Consider the following 21930-nt stretch of genomic DNA (forward strand, 5'->3'; position numbering starts at 1 on the left):
CATTGAGTCATTTTAATGCACAAATGGAAAACGCACCACCAAAGCCCCTTAATGGAAACCGTGCAATTCCCTCTTGCTGACTCTCAGCGTTCAAGCCCCTCACAAGTACAAGTTCTGTATTTTCATCTGAAAAGTAGAAATCCAAGCAAATTCCGCAGCCCTGACTTGAGATGTTCCATCCTGGCCCGACTCTCTCCGTCTTCGGTTATCTCAGCCTAACTTTCATCTTCCCTGGATGCAGCCAAGTCGTTTGGCTCGGGTGGAGGTTTGTATTGATTTTAATCCACACCCTCATCCACCTCCTCCAAGCCCATATGTCTTTGTCTCCCTGCCTCCTTCCTGTCCGGGTGTGTACATGGTTCAACTGCGCTCTACAAAGGATCAACGGTTTAGTACCGTGGATGATATAGAGCTCAATCAGATTATACTGTATGTTTTGTATGGCTTCCTCCCCTGACCCACAGTGCCCATCTCCAGGCACCTCGCAAAATTATAATGCACAGCAAACTTTTCCAGGTCGGGATACTTTTCCTTTAATTCCTTTTGTCCCTGCACGGCACTGCTTAGTTTTGCAATTCAAATGTTTCAGTTTGAAAAGACGGCTGATGCATCATTTAGTCGGTAAAAATGTTCAATGACCTTAACTGAATGTACGAACACAACACCTCCATTTTGCTTTGTAAATATAAAATGAAATAAATACCGCAAAGCTGAATGCTTTGAGCGGCTGCCAAATGACCGCGATGTCCCACCCATGCACGCTCATGTGGCAAATCACTCTTGTTTGATGATTCTTCATAATGTATTTTCCAGGGTCAAACTCGGGAATTGTTTCACTTGCAAGATGGAAAAGGTTTCCTAAATCTGTTGAATGTATTTCACATATCAGTCGAGGAGGTTGAAGAGAACATTTGACTTACTGTCACATTTGTTGCACCATGTTATGACACTGGAACTGAGTCACAGCATGGCGCTTAACAAACCCCATGTTAAAGCCAAACAAAGGCGCAGCAAAGTCCATCTTGCCCTACTTTGTTCTTCTCATTTTGTAATGTGAAAATTCCACCCGCTACTGATGAAATTACTACTTTGGCAGCACGCTAATTTCTTTTAGCAGTAGCTTGCTAACGTTGTAATTATAAGATAAACCCTATATGTTGGACAAAAAAAGTTGTGGGGCCTATGAAAGCTATTTAACAACAGCTGCGAGTTGAATTCCCAGTCAAAGACACAGTGGTTTTGCTTGTTTCATGTGTAGAATTTTACTCTATCTTCACTCAAGTGCTATTCAAGGGTGGTCCCTATGCACTCTCATGATTCTGAGGGCCTGTAGGCAAAACAATTTCCCGTCTCGCAGCAAATTACTCACCTACAGCAAAATCCATAATGACAGCAAATCATGGGAAGCATTGTGAAGCCGCCGGCAGAGGCAGGCAATGTCCTTAATGATTGTAAAACGTTTGCTTGCGTCTTGTTGAGGTTAATGGTTTATTGATGAAAAGATGTAGCACATTTAATAGCTAGTCGTCTGCCAGGAATGATGCAAATTGCAGATTATGTACAAGTCAGAGTCTGAAAACATTGTCGCCATAATGAAAATGTGTTCCGTGCAAAACTCAAAACGCATTCTGTGATCAAAAAGCATTGCCCACCCTCCAAGTCTTTTCCTCCCTATTAAATTTTCATCTCATGGTTTTGATGTATTTTAGAATTCAGTTTATTTGAATATCGCAAATGCAGGAAACTGTTTTGCCAAGTGCCGTTTTGCAGAGGACCATGATTTGGAGCATTGACTGTGGATGAATTCCTGAATTATTTACCGTTTTCTGATTGCTTTTTCCTCATCTCAGGTGTCGCCATTCGCTACAGTTGCACTCCCACCATGTCTGCCCATCTGCGGTGGTTGGCGGTCCAGAATGGCTCCGCGGCCATGGAACTGCTACAACATTTGTTTGTGGCGCCGCTTATTTATTTTCTTGGCTCATTTGGTAACAGCAGGCGCGGGGCACGTAGGTTGACACGGCGAGATGAGTACGGAGGAAACAAGAGGCAGACAGAGCGATGCCAGCTAAACTGTGTTTTCATGCAGCATTATTTCCATCCCCAGAAGCTGGTGATTGGCATTAATTACCTAACAGGTGCTAACGGCGATGACTCGCATGATTTAGCGGTTTCAATTGAGTTTGCTTCTGGAAGACATGAGCGCGAGACGGCGGGCGAGGATGAACATGTGTTCGCCGTGCATGCAAGAGAAAACCGACCTGGGAGACAAAAGCTGCGACACACTGTGTCGAAAAAATGTGCAGATGTCTTTGTTGTCCCTTCACAAAAATGGGGGTTATATCATCTCCAAAGCCTTACAGAGCTTCACTGTCTTTGTCCGAAACCTCCAGCCCTTTGCCAGCCTGCCATGCCGGAAAGTGCATTTTGTTCTGAGACAGCTGATGAGGTGAATCCATCCACGGATTTGCTGCACCTCTTTTTTCCTTTGGAAAGGGGCTCGTTTGCCAGCTTGTACGATGGCGAAGCAGCTTTGTGAAGGGGGCGCTCCTACAGCATGCCAGAGATGATGGAATGAGTTAATATGTGGGGACTGCACAGGCCACTGAAGCCTCAGCAGGAGAGCTCTCCTGGAGCCATTTGGCGCTGGTTCGAGTCTTCCTCTGAGGTGTATTAAATTTGAGTGCGAATCGACCGAAGCAGAGGGAGATAAACGCCGATAGCAACAGTTAGCAGTTGTATTCAGATACAGCGTCCTTCCAGCCAGGTGAGATTGCCATCTAGTCCCATCCACTGTGTGTGAAAGTTAGTCATATATTGAGTTCAGTTATTTGTTTGTGAAATCCAAAGTGTGACATCATTTTTGAGTAAGCTTTGCCAAAAGAAATGGGAGCAGCAGAAATGTGTATTCTTCAACCCGGAATCTATCTTTAGAAAAGAAACGTATATGCGGTGGAGCCGTTGCTTGAAACCAACATATCATTGCAGAACTAAGACACTTTTAACAATTACACCACAGAACATGTGGCACCGTGACATCCCTGCTGTTTACAGCCACTATCGATCCAACGCACATATGCCATCTTACCATGCAATAGATTTCATGATGGTAAACAGTTTGTAGGAAGGCTGTCGTCCCCCTCAGTACTTCTTGCTCTGGGCTTTGGGTCATTTTTCGAAAGGGCTCCTCCTGGCGCCTCGAGCTGCCCCGTGGGGTTGGGGTGTCGTGTTTGGTGCGAAGGATTTCCTTCTAACCTACTTCTAGTAGCCCTCTTGCTGCCGTCGCGCTAGATCCATCCCTGGACCGCTCGTCTCCCAGCTCTGCAGCAGCATTCGCCAAAAGCAGGAGCAGGAGCAGGAGCAGGAGGAGGAGGAGGAGGAGGAGGAGGTGTCTTTGTCTGCTCGTGCTGCTTCTCTCGCACTCCCTGTTGCCAAGACACGGATTGGTGCAGGAGAGCTGACAGTTACGCTGGCACTCTGAATGGCCGTTGCCTTGCACGGACCCTCGTGTAGATCCGGTTGCGTAACATACTTAATGTTGCAATTTTTATTCATTTTTTTGTTGGTATTAGCATGAAAAGATGATGCACAAACCGCCACCAATGGGAGAATGTGCACCAGCGTCGATATATATGAATCAATTCCATCCCACAGACACACACACACACACACGTTTGCACACGTGAAAACAACATTATGGCATACTTTCACATATTGGATGCTCTGCAGCCTTGCCAGTGCCTGCTCACAAATGGAGCGAGGCAGCCCATCTTTTTTTTTCCGTAACCTACTTTTTAGTCTCCCCCTTGCGTCTTTTTTTTGCATCCTTAAACCTCTGAGGGAGTACGGATGTCTCGCTCCAGTCCATTCCTGCAGCACGGGTATCAATAAGTGCCGCTTTTAGTTTATAATAATAGAATGTCACCGGGGCATCTCTGTGGATGAACAGACGCTACAACACACTGTGGTGTGCGAGTGTGAGACTCAATCATGGGCTAATCTGTCCCCTCCTCACGTGGTGATCCCTCACGGCCACAATGGAGTCCTGGAGAAGAAAAGCTCAAATATGCACATCTTTCATGAGCTGGAGGAAGAGGAAGGCGCAGGGAAAGGTATCAGATAGCCTTCAGGACTGGCGCTCCTGTGTACAATGGTTTGCAGGGGGAAAGTGAGCTGACCCCATTCCGCCTTCCCCGAGCCGCAGCTACAGACAAGAAGGCAAAGAAAGAGGCAGATAAGTTCTCAGGAAGCTTTCAACAGCAGATGGACTGCGGGAGCAGGGGGGTGTGGGGGGATGGTTTGGTGAGAGAGCGAGAGAGGAGGCACAGAGAGAAAGAAAACACTGATAAACAGGTACACAAATAAACAGGCAGCGGGATAAGAGAGTGTTGCCGACAATGTGCTGATATCAGATGGGCATATGGCTGCGACGCAGAGGCAAAGACGGAGGGAGAGGACACGTCTCTCCAAACACTAAGCCTCTCAATCTGGCTGCATGGAAGCATCCCTTCTCTATTAGCAAACCCAGGCCATCCGTCGACAGCAGAACACCTTATTATGTTCAATTAAAGCTAATTATGGTACAGCGCTCGGTCAGAAACGCAGGCCGACACACGTCGTGGGCCTGGAGGCCAGCGTCAAGTCGATGATAGCTGGTGAATACACACAAAAAAAAAAAAAAAGCCAAGAGAAGAAAGAAACACACAATTTCTCGCATAGAGAACCAGTAATGTAACAATATTGAGAATGGAGCACAATATTACACGCTCTTCACATTCCCTCGTTTTTCTTTGCTGGCAGTGGCGGCTGCACCTTCACACTGACGCATGCAAATCTTATCTTCCTCCCTGTATTCCCTGAATTCAGTCAGTTATCAAGAAATATTCACAATGGAACAAATGAAGTAGATCAAATATTTCTAAAAAATCGTCCCATTCTTTGAAGCTCGCATCCATCTGCTCGAAACTCCTCGGTCTTCTTCATTGTGTTATTTTTTCAGCTCATGATTCCATGAACGCTCCCAGGTGGGGAGAGATCTGGAATGCATGCAGACCAGTTGAACACTGGGCAGCTCAGTGCACTACTGGGTTTCCTCCACTCTGAAGTCACGCTCTTGTCTGCTCGGTGGAGTTTCAGAGCTCAGTAAAACACGACTTCCTGCACCGGTTTGTTTTGGTGCACACAGTGTTTACGCCTACAGCCCCCAGCACGAGAGGACGCTGAGCAGAACTTTTAAAGTCTGGGTGGAATGCAGCGGTGGACCGACAGACCACGTCCCTGTTCCGGGTGGAGCGGCGAGAGTCCACGGTTGGATTGCGAGTCTTTGGGGGCAAAACAAATTACGTCTGTCGGAGATGATGAAGGATCATGTAATCAGGCTGTTCTGCTTCCAGCCAATTGCATTACAACGGGCTCATTTGTGCGACACTTTTCTAGACATACACCTAGAAGCCTTTTCCTTGTTCACCAAACACAGAAGCCTGTTAATTGCAGTCCGGGATTGATTAGATTGTTTTGCCGCTCAGCGAGCTGCTTGCCGCGCAAGCCATCACCTCTCACATTTAGCAGTTTGGCCTGCATTCAGCTGTTATTGTAGCGCATCTCTCATTCTGTCACTGGCTGGCCGGCTGGCTAGATGCTGAGGGATGAACGCAGGGGGGAAAAAGTGCCCTGTCTTGTCGTCTCGGGCCAAGAAAAGCCCCTCACAGCTGTGCTCCGACACTTCAACCTGCCAGGGATTCAGCCGGGGCAGCAGGTGCTGCTGACTGGAGCTTTTAAATGTAAAGCCTCTCTTCAGCTGAGCCAACTGCAGGTCAAGGACCCCGGAGGACCATGTTCAGAGGTTACACTGATTTAAATACTATCAGACTGCGGAATAGTGCCCTTTTTGTGGAATCCCCTTAGTAGAACTGCATGTGAGGATCTGGGACTTTACCCCCCTTTTGGTCCTGATGCTGTGGGACACTAATCGAGAAATTAGTCCATATCCTCCACCACTCTGAAAGACTTATAGTGCATTTATTAACTTTATCTTTTGGACATAAGTGTCTGGAGATCAACTTGGACTGAAATTATTTTTTTAAATGGCACATTTACCTTGTGTACCTCTGTGCTACTGTAGATGTGGTTTAACAGAGTTGCTGCCTCCTTAAGAGTGGAAAGATAATTGCTGACAGTTATTTTGTTCTAATTCGTTTTTGTCTAAAAGTTATTGTGTCCCAAATGTACATTTCACATGAACACATTCTTAGCGTAGCTGCTGTTTTTTTTCTTAGCTAATTTTGCCAAAGGGGGATTCGAAGGTGGAATCATTGTTACAAGTTGCATCAGCCACTATTTTGATGAGAATGCTTTTTCTTCTTCTGGATTGTTTTGCCACTGGCTGTCCTACAGGTTCACCCCTCCACCGGGTCACTGTCTGGTATTGCAGCAAAGGGTCCTTCATAGCTCTCTGCGGTGTTATGTGGGTCAGTGCCGCTGACAGCCTGTCAAAGGTGTCATCCTCCCCCCCCCCCAACCACCCTCCCCCGCTCCCACCTTCTCTCCCACTTTATCGTCACCGTCTCCCGCTGCCACCAAGCCTGTCTGCCTGTCTCACTTTGTCTCGAGCGGCGTGTGGGGCTCAGAGTTGATGGAACGGTCGTCCTGCTGCTGACTCATGACACAGGGTGGCGGGAGAAAAAAATGGCGGTTGAAAAAACCAAAACACATTCCAGCCAGGTAGCATCCTGTCAGTCTGTCAGACGGCCTCAGAGATGCTCAGAAGGAGAGACAAAGGAGGATATGGGGGGGGGGGGGTCATAATGAAGATGAGTTATTTTGCTCCTGTCACATTTAAAGGAGCACAAGAAAGAAACTGCCTCTAACTGGGTTGGGGTGGCGTGCTGGGGAGGGTGGGGGTGGGGGGGGGGTTGTTGGGAGAGACAATTGGTCCCGGATGCTCTGCTTCCTGGCGAGGCTGAGAGACTCCATCATGGTGAAGAATAGGGGCTCCTTTTGGTCAATAGTGGGCTTAAACTGAGTAAATATTTATTTCTCTGGGTTTCTTTTTTTCCCACCTTTGGTCTGTCTGTCCTGTTCTCAGAGGCCAGCTGACTTTTGAACTATGTCACAGCCAGGGACACAACCCGGTCTGCATCCATAAATAATAGAGGCCAAAAGACACGGAGAAGACAAAACACTGTCGGACAAAATCCACTACATTTTCAAATGGAAAAACACGAAACCTTGTGGAGGTCAGGTGGCTGAACCTGAACAGCCTCTTACTGGCTCGACTTTTAGGAAATTAAAAGGCTTCGCAAAGATAAAATGGCAAAGTCTTCATTCAAGGCTGACTCGTTCTGCGGCACTCGTTGGGAATTAAATAACCCAGTCTCCCACTGCTACAATTCCACTTGTATCAGTACAGGCAATTAGCGGTTAACACTTTTATATGGAGCATAGACAATGACCTTGCGTGTCTTGCGTTTACATCAGCTCCTAATTAAATCACATCAAAGGCCTTGTAGAGCCCACCAAGGTGTCATCCAGGCATCGGATTCAGCTTTTTAAAGAATGCTTTAAACAAACCATGACAAATGGAAGATATAAATATAATACCGTCAACGCCACTGCCTGTGATTGGTGCATTTTTTTCTGCCTGTCTCCATGGAAAGGAAAAACCATACTGGAGCTGTTTCCCCACCCACCTGTAACCACCCACCGAGGCCTTGGGGGTGTGCGTATGGGGGAGTAACTCATCGTTCTGTGAAGCTTCATAGACTGCACGAGACTCAGCTTCCTTGTTGGCCATCAACCAAAAACTGAAATTTCACCCTTTGGAGGGATTATAAAATGTCACCAGAGCTGCCATTAACAAAATCAAGATTGGCAAATGTCAGTTTGCCGTGGAAATAGAACTTAAGGAGAACAAGCTCTCCGCCTTAAAGTCCTAAAATGGGATCATGCTAATCTGGAGTGGCTCTTGAAATATCAACCCTTTTAAGTCGGCCTGTGTTTTTGTCAAAGCACTGTTAATGGCCTTTGTGCTTTGCCATATTGTTTTGCCAACTTGGTAATGGCGCATTCTTAAGAGGTAAGAGCACAAGTAGAATTGATTTGGTGATCAATATGTGCACAAACTGAGAGTAAAGATCAGTGGTTAACTGTCAAGTAATGAACTGTGTTCTGTTAAGCGGCACATTTTCTCCTGAGTGGGTATTTCAGCTCTGGCTGTTTAATGTTGGTCCGTGCTGCTGCTAATCAATTAATGACTCAACTGTTGCATTTTGCATGGCGAAAGAAGGCAGCCACAGCCCGTGATTTAAAAATTTCTAGGTGGATTTGGCAACTGCAGTCATTAGACACAGTTTTTTTTCTGCACAGCTTTGCTTTGCAAACAAGTTTTTCATTTATTTTTCTCCTGGTCTGTTTTCCAACGGCTGTTTTCCCACACATCTGTCAACACTCACACCGGACTCGCAGTTTGAATGGGTCTGATAAACAGGTCTTGTTTTTCCAGAGGTGTTAGTATTTCATTTCATCCGCTCAGACAACCTTCATGGGTGACTCACTTCCATCCACTCATGCAGTTTTGGATGCTTTTTTTCCCTCTTGTTTTTGGCCGTTGTTAAGTCAGTTGTAATGACACACTTGTGATGCCATTAGTAATGGTTACTCCCCCCACCCACCACCAACCCCAGCCAGTTGGCTGCACTGCAGAGGTACAGAAGGAAAGAACAAAGGGAATAGGGGTTAAAGCTGAAGTCTTAAGACACAGAACATGGCGTCAGGAGGAGAAGAGGAAAATTACGGAACATGTTCAGTGAAAGTGTTTTATACTTTAGGCAATAAAATAGCTGGTCATCGAGGCAGCAACGCTGATCTCCTCTTTAAATTCCCCAGAAATCTCAGCTTTACAACACAGATCCCTCGGGCTGGAAGATATGAGTACTTCAAAAGTGCCGGCAGGTCTTTATAGGCATTAAAGTGATACCCTGCCGCTGAATTAGCTTTTAACAACCCCCAAAGAGACTCAAGTCAATGCATTGTCTTTTGAAAAGATGGTGTAAAAAGAAAAAAACAACATTGTTCCTGCTGCAGGATAGCATAAAGAAATGGTGAACAATAGAAATCAATAATAGTTCAAAAGGAAGCAGGTATGACGGAAGACTCCCATCATGAAAAGGGCGAAGCGGAAGTCATTGTGGGGGCTTTAAAGGCTCAGGGAGGAACAATAAGGGCCCGATAAGCTGTTTCCTCCACTACGGTTCCCAGCCACACCATCTTCTGTGACAGTCTTTTCAGGGACGCCCGCTATTTCAACAGCCCGCCTTCACCTCACCGGAGCAGCGGAGATTCCTCCATCGCCTTCAGAATCATCGGCTTTGCACTGGCTGAATCTCCTGAGCGTTCATACAGTTAACGCTGGTTCAGTCTCCACCGTGGCGCCGCCACCACCTCCCCACTGAGCTCCCTCTGTCGCTCTCTAAATGGGAGCGAGCCGACGCGTTAATGAGCGAAGACGGAGCTCCGAGCATATGGTGGTGATAATGAGACGAACAATGTTTGGAAAACAAGGCCATATATAAGAGTGGGGATGTGACACCCCGCAGCCTGAAGGCGGAGCTACATGAGATGCATTATTCATGGTGATGTACAGGACATCCAGGTCCTGGCGGCAGCACCTCCAGGCTTGGAAGTGATGGTGGTGCCACTGACATTCTTTTCATGTGCCAAGGTCCTGTTATCAGGGATTAATATAATGTTCCATGCATGTACGTTGTTTTGTTACGACTCCAAGCAGTTAATTATGACAGTTTCAGATGTCTCTTGCCAATGCAAGTGAGCTGCAGATGATGTTCATGATGAACATCAGATGATTCATTAGTGATTTTAGGTTTTCACCATGATTTGGATATTTAATAAAAGGTTCCATAATGTGTCCAAAAAAAAAAAAATCACTTTACTGTTGTGTTTGGGCTGCATTGTGCCTACAGCCTGCCAGCGACAAAGGTGCTACAATGAACAGTTTGGGAAATCTGTACAAACAAGGAGACCACTGTAATTCCACTGTAATTAGTTTTTTGATTTAAAGCCATTGAAAATGAATGAATGAGTAGCAAGAAGGTTGCTGGTTTTATTCTCGAAAAACAACGATGAACTTTAACCAAATGGCATACAAATTGGGCCCACAGAAATATAATAAAAAATTCAGTAAGAAACCTGAATGCATAATTCAGGTTGTATCCTGTGGATCACGCTGAGCAGCAGATATGTTAAAATCCCTGTTGCCCATTCAGCCAGTTGAGGGGCAGTTTGTTTGCTCATAAAACTGGTCAGCAATTGTGCCTGAGAAGTTTTGATTTGCTTACTCCTAGAATTTGACTCCCACCACTGGCGGCAGGTAGGCCAACCCACACTGGCCCACACAGCTGCTTATCTCTGCTGGGCGCACAGTCACACAGGCAACATTTTATGTATCCAAGGAATTACAATAATTTTTTGTTTGTTTGTAGTAGAAGGAGCCGTGTTATTTTGGCCTCATTAGAATATATTAGCCTGTGCCAGCACGCACTTGGAGTTTAGACAGAAAGACTCGCTGTGCTGGCGGGTCATTACTTTCCCCGTGGCTGCCGTAGGAGATGTTTACAATTTACCTCGTCCTCAACCGCGATCCACCTTATCAAAGGTATCTTAGCAAAGATACCTCACGAACTTGGCAGCTTGCAGGAGCTCCGCTGTCCTCGGCGCTGCAGCTGGGAGACGGAGACAGATGGATGTTCTGCAGGGAGACAGATTCAGTCCATCTTGTAAGGAGGAAGCTGCTCCTGCTCCACTCAGGCTGACACATAAGATGCTTACCATTCCTGCTGTGACTAAACGTGCATATGCAGAGAAACGAAGAAGACCCCGCACACACACACACACACACACACACACACACACACACACACACACACACACACACACACACACACACACACACACACACACACACACACACTCACACACACTCCTGTGCACGGGGATGTACCACACATGTGTCACACAGGGGCAGTGAGCCATTTCTCAAGAGCTGCAAGAGCTTAAATGCCCAGGATGCACTTCTTGGGCACATTTGTCGAGCGCTTAAGTAAAGTCATTTCACAAAGATTCTTATTCATTTCCATCCATAAATGAAAGCAGAGTCAAGCTTTGAAAACAACAGCTCTTCCCTCGGTTAGTCGTCCACGGTGCAGAATGCAGCTTGGGATGTGATTAGAGGGGCACGGAACGCTGACGGGGTCGTGGTGAAGATTATGCTGCAACTACAACAAGACACAACCGAACCCAGGAAGTCAGAGTGAGCATCTGGTAAAGGGCAGCTCTCAAAAGGGCAGCCAGCATGCACGCAGGCACGCGCACACACACACGGTCTAGAATTCTTCTCTTTTTTTCAACATCTTAAGCACACAAGTCTGTCCAGCAGTGACGGTGGGGAAAAAAATGCAACTGCAGCATGTTTTATTTTTACTGCGGTGATGCAAGAGGCACAAAAACGTCACCTCCTCTCACACAAATTCCCTTTGGAAGCCTTAACAATGACTCCTCATTGACATGGGCACGCACGTGATCAGGCACCAACGCAGCCCAGCGGTACAAGCAAGATTTCACTTCATCACTTTCCGGCCAGGGGCAAAATGCTTCGCTCAACCATTCCGGGAGATGACTCAGAGAACCGTCTCTGTGCCCAACTAGAGCACCTCTTCCCATTTAACATGTGTTACACAACACTTAGATCCCACCAGGAGTTTTAATTGAATAGCAGCACTGGGACTTTTAAGAATTGATGTGTCACTGTGCCAGTCAATCAATCAATCAATCAATCAATCAATCAATCAAATATTACTTGTATAGAAAAGGTGTGAAAAAAAAACAATTTGCCATAAAGGACTTTACATTCTTGACATATAGACCACCTCCTACCCTTAAACCCTGGAACTCAATAAAGCCTTAACAGGATAAAGAAGGAATCCTCAGTGAAACCCTGCAGAGCAGGAATCCTTCCCATTCATTTCCCAGGTCCAAAAGTCCAGCAGCATGTGCATAATGAGAATTTAAATTCCTTTTGCCAGGACAGTGAAACTCACAAATTGTTATATTCCTAAGTGTGTGCAATCTGTTCTCTATTTTTTAGTGTGACCTAGCCTGGGGTCAGATCTCCCAGTCTCAGGGTGGCCAGTCTAGAACTGGGCTGCTGACTTGGTCTGAGGCAACTGAGTTGAGCTGGGTGAAGGTGTGATGTTGACATGTGGTGATCTTGTTGGTGTCAGATCTACTGATTTAGAAGCAGATTTCGGTGAATCTGTTCTGGCCTCCACATGGGACAGACATCTCCTGATTAGTGTCCAAAACCAAAGCAAAACAAAGAGGAAGATGGTAGTCTGTTCTGTCTGTGAAGGAAAAGTGTGGAATTCTATGACCTAACACCTGAGCCAACACCTGAGCCAACAGGAGCAGCACTTGGGAATAGTGTGGTGAACGAACCCATCAGGTCCATAATCAATGCCAAGTGCCCAGCTAGGCAATGGCCAGCAGTTTTATAGTCTTTGCCATGACCCAGCAGGGGTTGGAACCCACAACCTCAGGGCAGTCGCTGAGCTGGACAAGGAAGGTTCAGTCAAATGGTCCCACCAAATCTTCCACCTGAGATGGGCCAGGAAGAGTACCTGCATGTAAGGGAATGCCGGAATCCTGGGACGGGGTTTGGACATGGTATCATCCCATCATCTTGTAGGGATTCATCCTGTGAGGATGGAATTGCGGCTGACCTGCAGAGTCAAGCCACAGGTTAACCGGTGCAAAGAGGGAAATGGCGGTGAAGCTCCTCCTGCCAGCTGAGGACCAAGGTAATCAGATAATCTGCTGCTGCAAAAGGAGACGTCGCGCAGATGCTGATGCAGCAGGTCTGAATCTGAACCGTCGACCAGCAGTCACACCGTGGACTCTGCTTGATCGGCGGTGAAGGTGAGGGTGGAAAGAGGAGGAGGCAGCTTTGTTGTGGGGCAGATTTATTCCAGTCAGTCCAGTCGTGTCCTGGACCCTTCACAACAGCTGCTAAGGAGCGACTGCCGAGGCAGAGCGTGGAAGACCTGTTGCATGAAAGACACAGAGTCACACTCGACGCTGAGGGTCTCAAGCCTGCAACTTAACCGATGATGATGATGGTGAAGATGAAGTGTCTGGTTATGAAGCTGATTCTTTGTGGCCAGACCGCGCCCGGCAAGCACGGCGCTTGACCCGGCGTCGAGCTCTGAGGCGATACACGTCCAGGGGGAGAAAAAAAACCAAAAACTTGGAGTGAGGGGGTGGGGGGGGGGGGGGGAACGGACAGCGCAACAGAGCAGCAGGCAAAACAACACAGGTTGCATAACAATGACTTTATCTTTTGTTTTTTTTTTTCCCTTGCCGGTTCAGTGCAGCCAGGCTGCCCGCTGATATGTGGGCGCGGGTGACTGCGGGACAATGCGAACGCTCTGTGTGCTGCAGAGCAAAATACTACATGAGAGAATGCTGGTTGCCATGACAAGGGAGAGGAAGCCAGATACGGAGAGAGTTGAGTGATGACAGAGGGGTAGCTTTTCTGGGTTTTTTTTTTTTTTTGCTTGCCGCCGAGGAAAAGAAGCCTTTCTTTGCATTTGCAACACAGTGGGGAGAAAGAGGCAGTAATAGATGAGTAAGCTGCTTAGAATTTTCAGGCGCCGAATCAAACAAGCAGCAAAATTTACACTGTACAGCCAGCAGGGATGGAGTCGGGCCAGGCGTGAGACAGAGGCACTCCTACATACATGTGCTCCCGCTCTCGCTCTCTCTCTCTCGATGTCTCCTCTCTTTTTTATTTTCTCTTACATGACGACGTGGCTCACATCAAGGGATGCTACGTGTCTCTCCCAACTGAATATTATATATATATTCAGTATATATATATATATATATATATATACAGTATATATATACTGAATATATCTATATATATATATTCAGTTGGGAGAGACACGTAGCATCCCTTGATGTCTTGATGTGAGCCACATATACATATATATATATATATATATATACATATATATATATATATATATATATGTATATATATATATACATATATATATATGCATATACATATACATATATATATATGTATATATATATATATGTATATATATATATATATATATATACATATATATATATATATATATATGTATATATATATATACATATATATATATGCATATACATATACATATATATATATGTACATATATATATATATATATATATATATATATATATATATATATACATATATATATATATATATATATATATATACATATATATATATATACATATATATATATATATATATATATATATATATACATATATATATATATATATATATATATATGTATATATATATATATATATATATATATATGTATATATATATATATATACACATATATATGCTTCCAGTCTGTTGTGCAAGGAAAAGCTCAGATAGGATTTCAGCCCTGTGAGAATTTGCCTCTTGGCTCCGTGCTGGATGTCTGCCTTCCCACCAGGGAGGCGGCGGCGCTTTGAAATCGCGGCGGGTTCCGCTGCCGCCGTCACCGTGTTTTGTGTATTGCTGCCTATCGGTCTTAAGCTCACCATCCGCACACTGTGGATCATTGATAGAGCCACGCTGTGCGTGGTCCTGTGTTTCTCCACCTGGGTGACTTTGTGCAAATGTTTTTAGCTCATTGTTCACAATCAACGACATTACACCTACTTCTTTGACACATAATCGAGACTCTCGAAAAAAAAAAAAAAAAAATCATCTCCAGGCAATTACCGACACGCATTCGACTTATTTTAAGTGATATTTTATAGGTAAATAGATGTAACACACTGGGTTTTCCGTTCACTGAAAAATACAACATAAAGAGAGGGTCTGACTGTAATGGGGCTTTTCTAGTTTTTACTACTGGATTCAGTTTTTAAGCTCTTCCAGTAGCATGGTAGCCTCGGCAGCAGGTGCACGGAAATCAAACCAGCCACTTAAAAACAAAACAAAACAACAACAACAACAACAACAACAACAACAACAACAAAAAAAAAAAACCTGGCAACTGCAACAGCATGTTTTTGTCTTTGGTGAAGCAGACGAGGAAAACCAGTCGCACTCCAACAACAAGGTGCAGACATATTCTGTGACTAAAACAAATAAAGAGCTTTGGGATGGTTTCCACAGTGCTCTCCAAATGTGGAGCCACGAGACACGTATGCAAATATTTCATCCAATAATAACCAATTTCGCATTAGCACCATTGTTTTAGGTGACTGCCACTCCAATGGACTGTAACGTCGTGTCCTCACGAAACGGAAACTGAAAACATCTTTCAGCAGCTATCTGGCTGTTTTTGCCGCAGCTGTGTAGTTAATCTGATGCTAACATTTCATTTTTAGTGCAGATTTGTTTTGGCTCGCGAGTCCTCCAGTTTTGAATATCTTAACGTTGTATTCCAGCCCCGTATCGTAGCTTATAACAAAAGGGCATCTACAGCCCACACAGGCAGCATAACATTAACAGCTGAGGGCGACAAGTTCAACCTTCGCTAAAAACACACTGCGTCTGCTAAAGTGAGAGATGATGTGACATTTTCTTTAAGGGTTTGTCCCATTTTATAGTAGCTGATTTTCACCAACAGCCCCTGTGACTCCGTCAAAGGCCAAACGCAGAGGGCTTGGGGGTGAAAACAAAAACTTGGATTTGGGCCTGAATCTTTCACTGTGGTACAAGCAATACTCCAAGCTAGCAGTTGTGAGCACACATAGACGACGCCGAACTATAAATGCTAATTTGTTTCTGAATGGCTGCGGTAATCTATTGAAGCCAGATGTCCGTCTCGTCCGGATCACAAAGGTCTGAGGAAAATCATAATCGCTGACCTTTAGAAATGTTCTGGCTGATATTCAACAGGCTGCGAGGTGGAAAACACCTGTAGCATTTATCCAACACGACTCCTGCATATGTGACAAGTTTTGGGGCTTAGAATTTGTGATGCACTTGGCTTTTGCGCTTTCACTTCTTGTATTTTATACAAGACATTTTTTCAATTCTCTTTGAAATAACCGTCTACTCAGCGATTGTCATTTTGCCGCTGTCACTTTTGCTCTGTGTTAAAGCGTTAAAAATATCTCTAAAGACGTGTTGCTGAGCGTCAGAGCCCTGGCAAGACCGCCTCCAACTCCAGTGTTGTGGCTTTCTTTGGAACCCAGACTCAGACAGACGTGGTTGCATTGCATTTTCCCCAGCTTTGGTCTGATGCGACGCATGAATGCAAATGGAATTTTGACAGCTGCCACTTGTTAAACAGAAACCAGCGTTTGTGTCCGTTGTTTTTTTCTCTCTCTCTGTGAAATATCAAAGTACAAGGCTGGTAGAAATCAACCAGGCCGAGAAGGAAAGGTAATTCCGGTGGCAGTTGTTTGGTTGCACTCTGGTTTGTAGTCTTGCCTGCTGACTTTTTTGCTGCGTTTTGGTTCCGTCCTCCAGGTGTATTCCAATGTGAGAACAGAGATTTCAACTGACAGCAGTACACTTTGCATTATGTTTACTCAAGGTTAAAGGGGTTTCAGTTTGACCCCTGGACAATCTTTAACACTGTACAAAGCAAAGACACAAACGTGTGAAACAGTAAAGCACCAGTCCAGACTGATTCCTCTCAAGGAGTTTAAACATTAGAAATGTCAGCAACCAATTTAAATGGCTCCATATCAGCCAAAGTTCACCCAAGAGATGTTCCTGAACAGTATTATGCATCTCCACCCTGCCAGCGAAGCTGCCAGAATTCAATCAGGGCCATCCTTTGCTCCCTCTGCCTTTCACGACATGCTGGATACTTTCTCTTCCCGGGAGCATGCTCGGTAAAAACCCTGGAGATGGTTGTGATGCAGTGAGAATCCCAGTGGCAGTGGCAGCAGCAGCAGCTGTTTGTCAAACACCTCACAACCAACAGCCATGTTCAACACCTTCACAGTCACTTCAGTCCTCCCTCGTGCACGTCCTGATGCTCGCGGTGAACCTCAAGTCCTCTTCACCCCACTGTCTATATGACTGAATGCAGCCAAGTGTAAATGAGCCTTGAGCCAAGCTGCAGGTTTCATGTTTCATGTTCCAATCATGGTTAAGCAAACCAAAGACGAGTTTACAACAGAACAGAGAAGTTGCTGAGGTGCCACTTGGTGGACCTTCCAGAGACATTGCAGGAGCTTCTGGCCGCTAAAGAATTCAAGTGAAATCCACGCTGCTGTTACGGTCTTGCAGTGTGGGTCCTTCAAGTCTTCTATGCAGTTTGTGATTCAGATAACCCTAAAGTGTGCCAAGTATTTCAACTCTGCACAGGCAGCGAACAAGTGTATGTCCACTGTTCACTGTAAGCTGCTGGATCACAGCAGGGAAATTATCCGATTGGCCGGCTCGTCGCGCCCACATCAGACTGCAAACAGTGGCCCAGCGGACATATGTCCAGCCTACATACAGCAAAAAAGCACTTCCACACAATCAGTCCTTTTTTATATAAATATATATCTTGTGTAAATGTTGCTTTGGCTGTTTTATGCTGCTGCTGCTACGGTGGATTGGGTCCGGACCATCCAACCCGAGCGCCTGCAACTGAGAGGATGCTGCACCCAAGTTTTGATTGAATTTCACAGGTCGGCTCCGCAAACAGACAAAACCCATTATGGGATGAGAAGAAAAGCGGCGATCCCGTGCTGGCCGCGTTGGCCCCCGCCGTGGCTGAGCGCCGTCCTGCGTGTTGGCGACTGAATGTCGAAATGCTATTAAATGCGACGGCAGAGACAAAAGGCCTCGGCCTCGGCTCCGTCGTCTCTTCTAATGGACTCGCATTCACGTCGCCTTCAAAGGGATACGATTGTCCGCGTGACCTTCCCGGCGCATGTGCGTTGCATGCGTTGTGCACGCCGTCTTTTCAGCGAGCACCACGGGACCCGTCGCCACGGCGGGGGAAGTTTCTTTGTGACTGCGGTGTCACACTGGCCTGGTTTCCATCTCGACATGACGCCAACCTTTTGAGAGAAATCAAAGTGTATCTGCCGCATTTCAATCAAGAGGTTGGGGACAAAAAAACTCCGCTAGTTTTCTTAGGCGGCGGCGGTAGAATCGATATCCCACAGCGATGATTTATATTCCACTTTCACTCCGGCCACACCTCCAAAAACCCCAGCAGAGAATCAAGGATTCACCAAATATACCCACATTCATTCCATTTGATTCAGGCCAACTGCTGATTGCACATCCATCAATAATGGAACTTTTGGGTTTTAGGACAAAAGCAGCGGTTTTATTAGACTGGCCTTTTTTTGTGACAATACATTGATTTAAAGGTTCAGTGTGTAAAATTAAAAAAAACATCCTCTACTAAAGGCAGATTGCCTCAGCGTTTGGTATTTAGGCGACTTGCAGGGGGGCTTCCTTAGGAAATGCCAGTGCAAGATGGCAGCTACTTAGCAAGACTTGTGTTCTATGGATCTTCTTATACCAAAGGACTTTTAAGCAAAAAAAAAAAAGCAAACATATCAAGGATAACGTTTTAGAAAATTTATTTTTGAAAATTGAAAATTGAAAAATGAAAATTGAAAAATGAGTTTTGGCTACACTTTTCTCAACTGCCTAGCGTCATCTAGTCTAATGCAACCGCCTATGACCATTCGCTCTGTCCCCTGGTGTGCTTTTACATACTTTTAAAAACCCTCATCACCCCCCCGCCTCATTTTTAATGCATCCTCTTCATTCTCCGGTAGCCCAATTCCACTTTCCGTGGTCTCATTCCTTCTCTTGGCTCTCGCTCTCTCATTTTTACTTTTCCGCCCGTCTCAAATTATCAAGTGGCACTATTTCGGGGCTTTTAAGGCAATGTATTCGCTTGGCATAGATACCTTTGGCTTTAGAAACAGGGATTTGCAATTATCCGTCAGGCCCAGCGCAGAGCGGAGGAGAACTGCGGACAAGAGTTCCCAGTACATGACATGTTTAAACATCAGGTCAGACGGTGAGATTCTGACTCAAATTGCTCCTGCCTTCACTCTATGCAACTGCAAATGGTTTTGGCCACATCTCATGAATGGTGGCGTTCAACCCTGAGAGTGCATTTTATTGAGGTTTTGTTTGAAAAATGCTCGTTATCTGTCAGGTTTGAATCATAAGTTCTTTTCGGACTGCAGTTATTTCCAAAACATTACAACACTAATCTTTCTGTTCAAGAATGTGCTGCTGGGGTTCTGTCATATATTACTTCCTGTTATGTTTTTTTTGTGTATGATTAACCTACAATTCTGAGATTTACAGAGAAAGAAAAAAATAAGAAAACAGTATAAATGTAGCAACACTTCTGATACTCCATTAGTTAGCAAGCAAGCGGTTTAAAGCGCCGTTTAACAGTTTGGAATGATAATAATAAAAAATTTAAAAAAAACAAGGAGAAGTTGAAACTAATGAACAAAATAATAAGCTTAATAACACTAAAAGCTAGATTAGTGGCCCGTTGAACTAGTTTAACTGTTGGCTAATAGTGCAGTTAGCTCATAATTAGGTAATGTGTCAGCAACAGTGCAGTGAGTTGCCCTAATTAAAGTAACTGGATAAAGCTTAAATAGATGAATGAAGTCTATTCTCATAAAAAAATGTATAATTTTTCAAAAAGTTGATACATCAACAGAAACATTTTTGAAGGATCATAAATAGAACATGTGATAGTTAGGTATAAGTAATAATGTACTTCTTAAAAACAGCATGTAGCTCAGTTTAGCAATAGAGAAACGATTGATCCATGTTCTCAGTCTGCTGAAAACTCAGGATGCATGGATATTATGATTCCAGGCGGCTGTGAAAAAAAAACCAAGACGCAGCAGCTCTTTCCAGCCAACCAGTGATGAAGAACGGTGTTAGACCCCAGAGGGGGCGTCACACCCATCCTAACTGACTCTCACTCTGCCGCTTGTCTGTTCTTTTGCACAGAGGGTGGCCAGATCATCAAAAACGTGGACCCGGGTTCCAACCTGGGCCAGCAGCACCCATACCCGGCCCTCAGCCAGCTGGCCCACGTCTACGAACAGCAGCAGCAGCAACAACAGCAGCAGCAGCAGCATCAGCAGCATCAACATCAACTGTTACAACAGCAGCAGCAGCATCATCTTCATCATCATCAGCAGCAGCAGCAGCAGCAGCAGCAGCAGCAGCAGCAGCAAAACAAGGACAACAACAAGTACGCCTCGCTGAAGGCTGTGGGTGAGTCTTTCTCCACTTCAAGGACTTTAATCACCCCACAGTGGCGCAGTGGTTAGCGCTGCCGTCTCACAGTAAGAAGGTTGTGGGTTTGATTCTGGGCCTGGGACCATTCTGTGTGGAGTTTGCATGTTCTCCCTGTGTCTGCTCCCACAGTACTCAAAAATGAATGACGTGGATTGGAAACTCCCACTCTGTGAGTGTGAATGGTTGTTTGTATCTATGTGGCCCTGCGATGAACTGGCGACTGGTCCAGGGTGTCACCCTGCCTTCACCCAATGACAGCTGGGAGAGGCTCCACCCCCGAGACCCTGAGCTGAGGAAGAAGTGGGTCTTGAAAATGGATGTATGGATGAGATGCATAACTCAACTCTTAAAAAAACAACAAAAAAACATCTGCTCCACGTTTTAGAAATTGTGTGCTCAGTTTCCACATTGCAACATTGCTTTATGACATCACAAAGGGGGGCATCCCCTCAGGTGTGCAATAAAGCATTAAATTTAGCAGGAAGTTGGAGTTTAAGTGCAGCAGGCAGTTCTTTTTTACTATTACTCTTCACTATTTGTCACATTTACTCAAGCTTTTCATTTGCTTGGTCACATTTCCATCCAAACTTATTTAACTTTTATTTTATAATTTATTCATATAATTTAATACCTTGATTTGCAAAGGAAACATTTATTGTATACATTCACCATGAAACACAATTTTCCCAGGTTTCCTGGAGACGATTTGACTCGACTGGAACGCTGGAGCAGACCGCTGTGACAGCTGTTTATTGATTGTGCCTGACGAAGTGGTCGCGCACCGAATCACAAACAGCCTGTTTATCAGGCTGTCCGACCGCACGAGACCCACAATACAACGAGCCGCTCGGAGCGCAGCGCCGCCAACGTTTCATTGCCTCAACTCATCCGAGATTTACTTTTTCAGGTTTTTTTTTTTGTTTGTCTGTTTGTTTGTTTGTTTTGGTGCAATGCCTCCCACTTTGACAGATAACTATCCCACCTCACTCCATTGAGAATTCAGTGTGACCCAGCTGCCGCCTCCCGAGGCAGGTGTCATTGGCAGAGCACATCTAGAAGGTGTTATTTGTCTGAATTTGTGCCCCACTACTAAAAATAATAATAATAATAATAATAATAATAATAACAATAATAATAATAATCAGGGTTTTTCTCTAAAAAATAAAATCATTTAATTTTTCCCCTCTTTTTAAAAAAAGCATTTTCCTCCCTCCAGCATTCACGGTTGAAAGTGAAAAAATTGATGAGGATGACAAATGTAGGTGCGAGTTTTTCCTGTAGTCTGCTGTGTGTGTGTGTGTGTGTGTGTCCGTGCGCGCTCTCTGACTCATCCCGCTAACATGCTACCGTGGCAGATTATCATGATGGTTTGCTGCTGGGCGCCGGGGGAAGACGTTGCGTAATGACAGCAGCATCTCCAGGTCTATAATGGGCAGAAAATTGGAAACAGAGAGGCTGCGGAGTAATAAGCAATAAACACACTTTGTGCTCTTTCGGTGATTTCTTGTTTCAGGTGCATAATGACCACGACGGCGACAACTTTTCCCGTGATTGCCTCGCGGCACGAGGACCGAATCGCAAATGAATTT

At 45.1% G+C, this 21930-nt stretch overlaps 1 protein-coding gene across 1 annotated transcript in view; it reads left to right on the plus strand.

Moving 5' to 3' along the window:
- shisa9a (shisa family member 9a) overlaps positions 1–21930 on the plus strand; it is a 47075-nt gene that overhangs the window by 15773 nt on the left and 9372 nt on the right. Inside the window, exon 3 of the mRNA XM_076033621.1 lies at positions 20048–20317. Coding sequence (XP_075889736.1) covers positions 20048–20317 — 270 coding nt within the window. The remainder of the gene's footprint in view (positions 1–20047; positions 20318–21930) is intronic.

Source organism: Nelusetta ayraudi, unplaced genomic scaffold (assembly GCF_046127955.1).
Source record: "Nelusetta ayraudi isolate G7.1 ecotype Tasmania unplaced genomic scaffold, CSIRO-AGI_Nayr_v1 ptg000042l, whole genome shotgun sequence".
In the NCBI taxonomy this organism is placed as follows: Eukaryota; Metazoa; Chordata; class Actinopteri; order Tetraodontiformes; family Monacanthidae; genus Nelusetta; species Nelusetta ayraudi.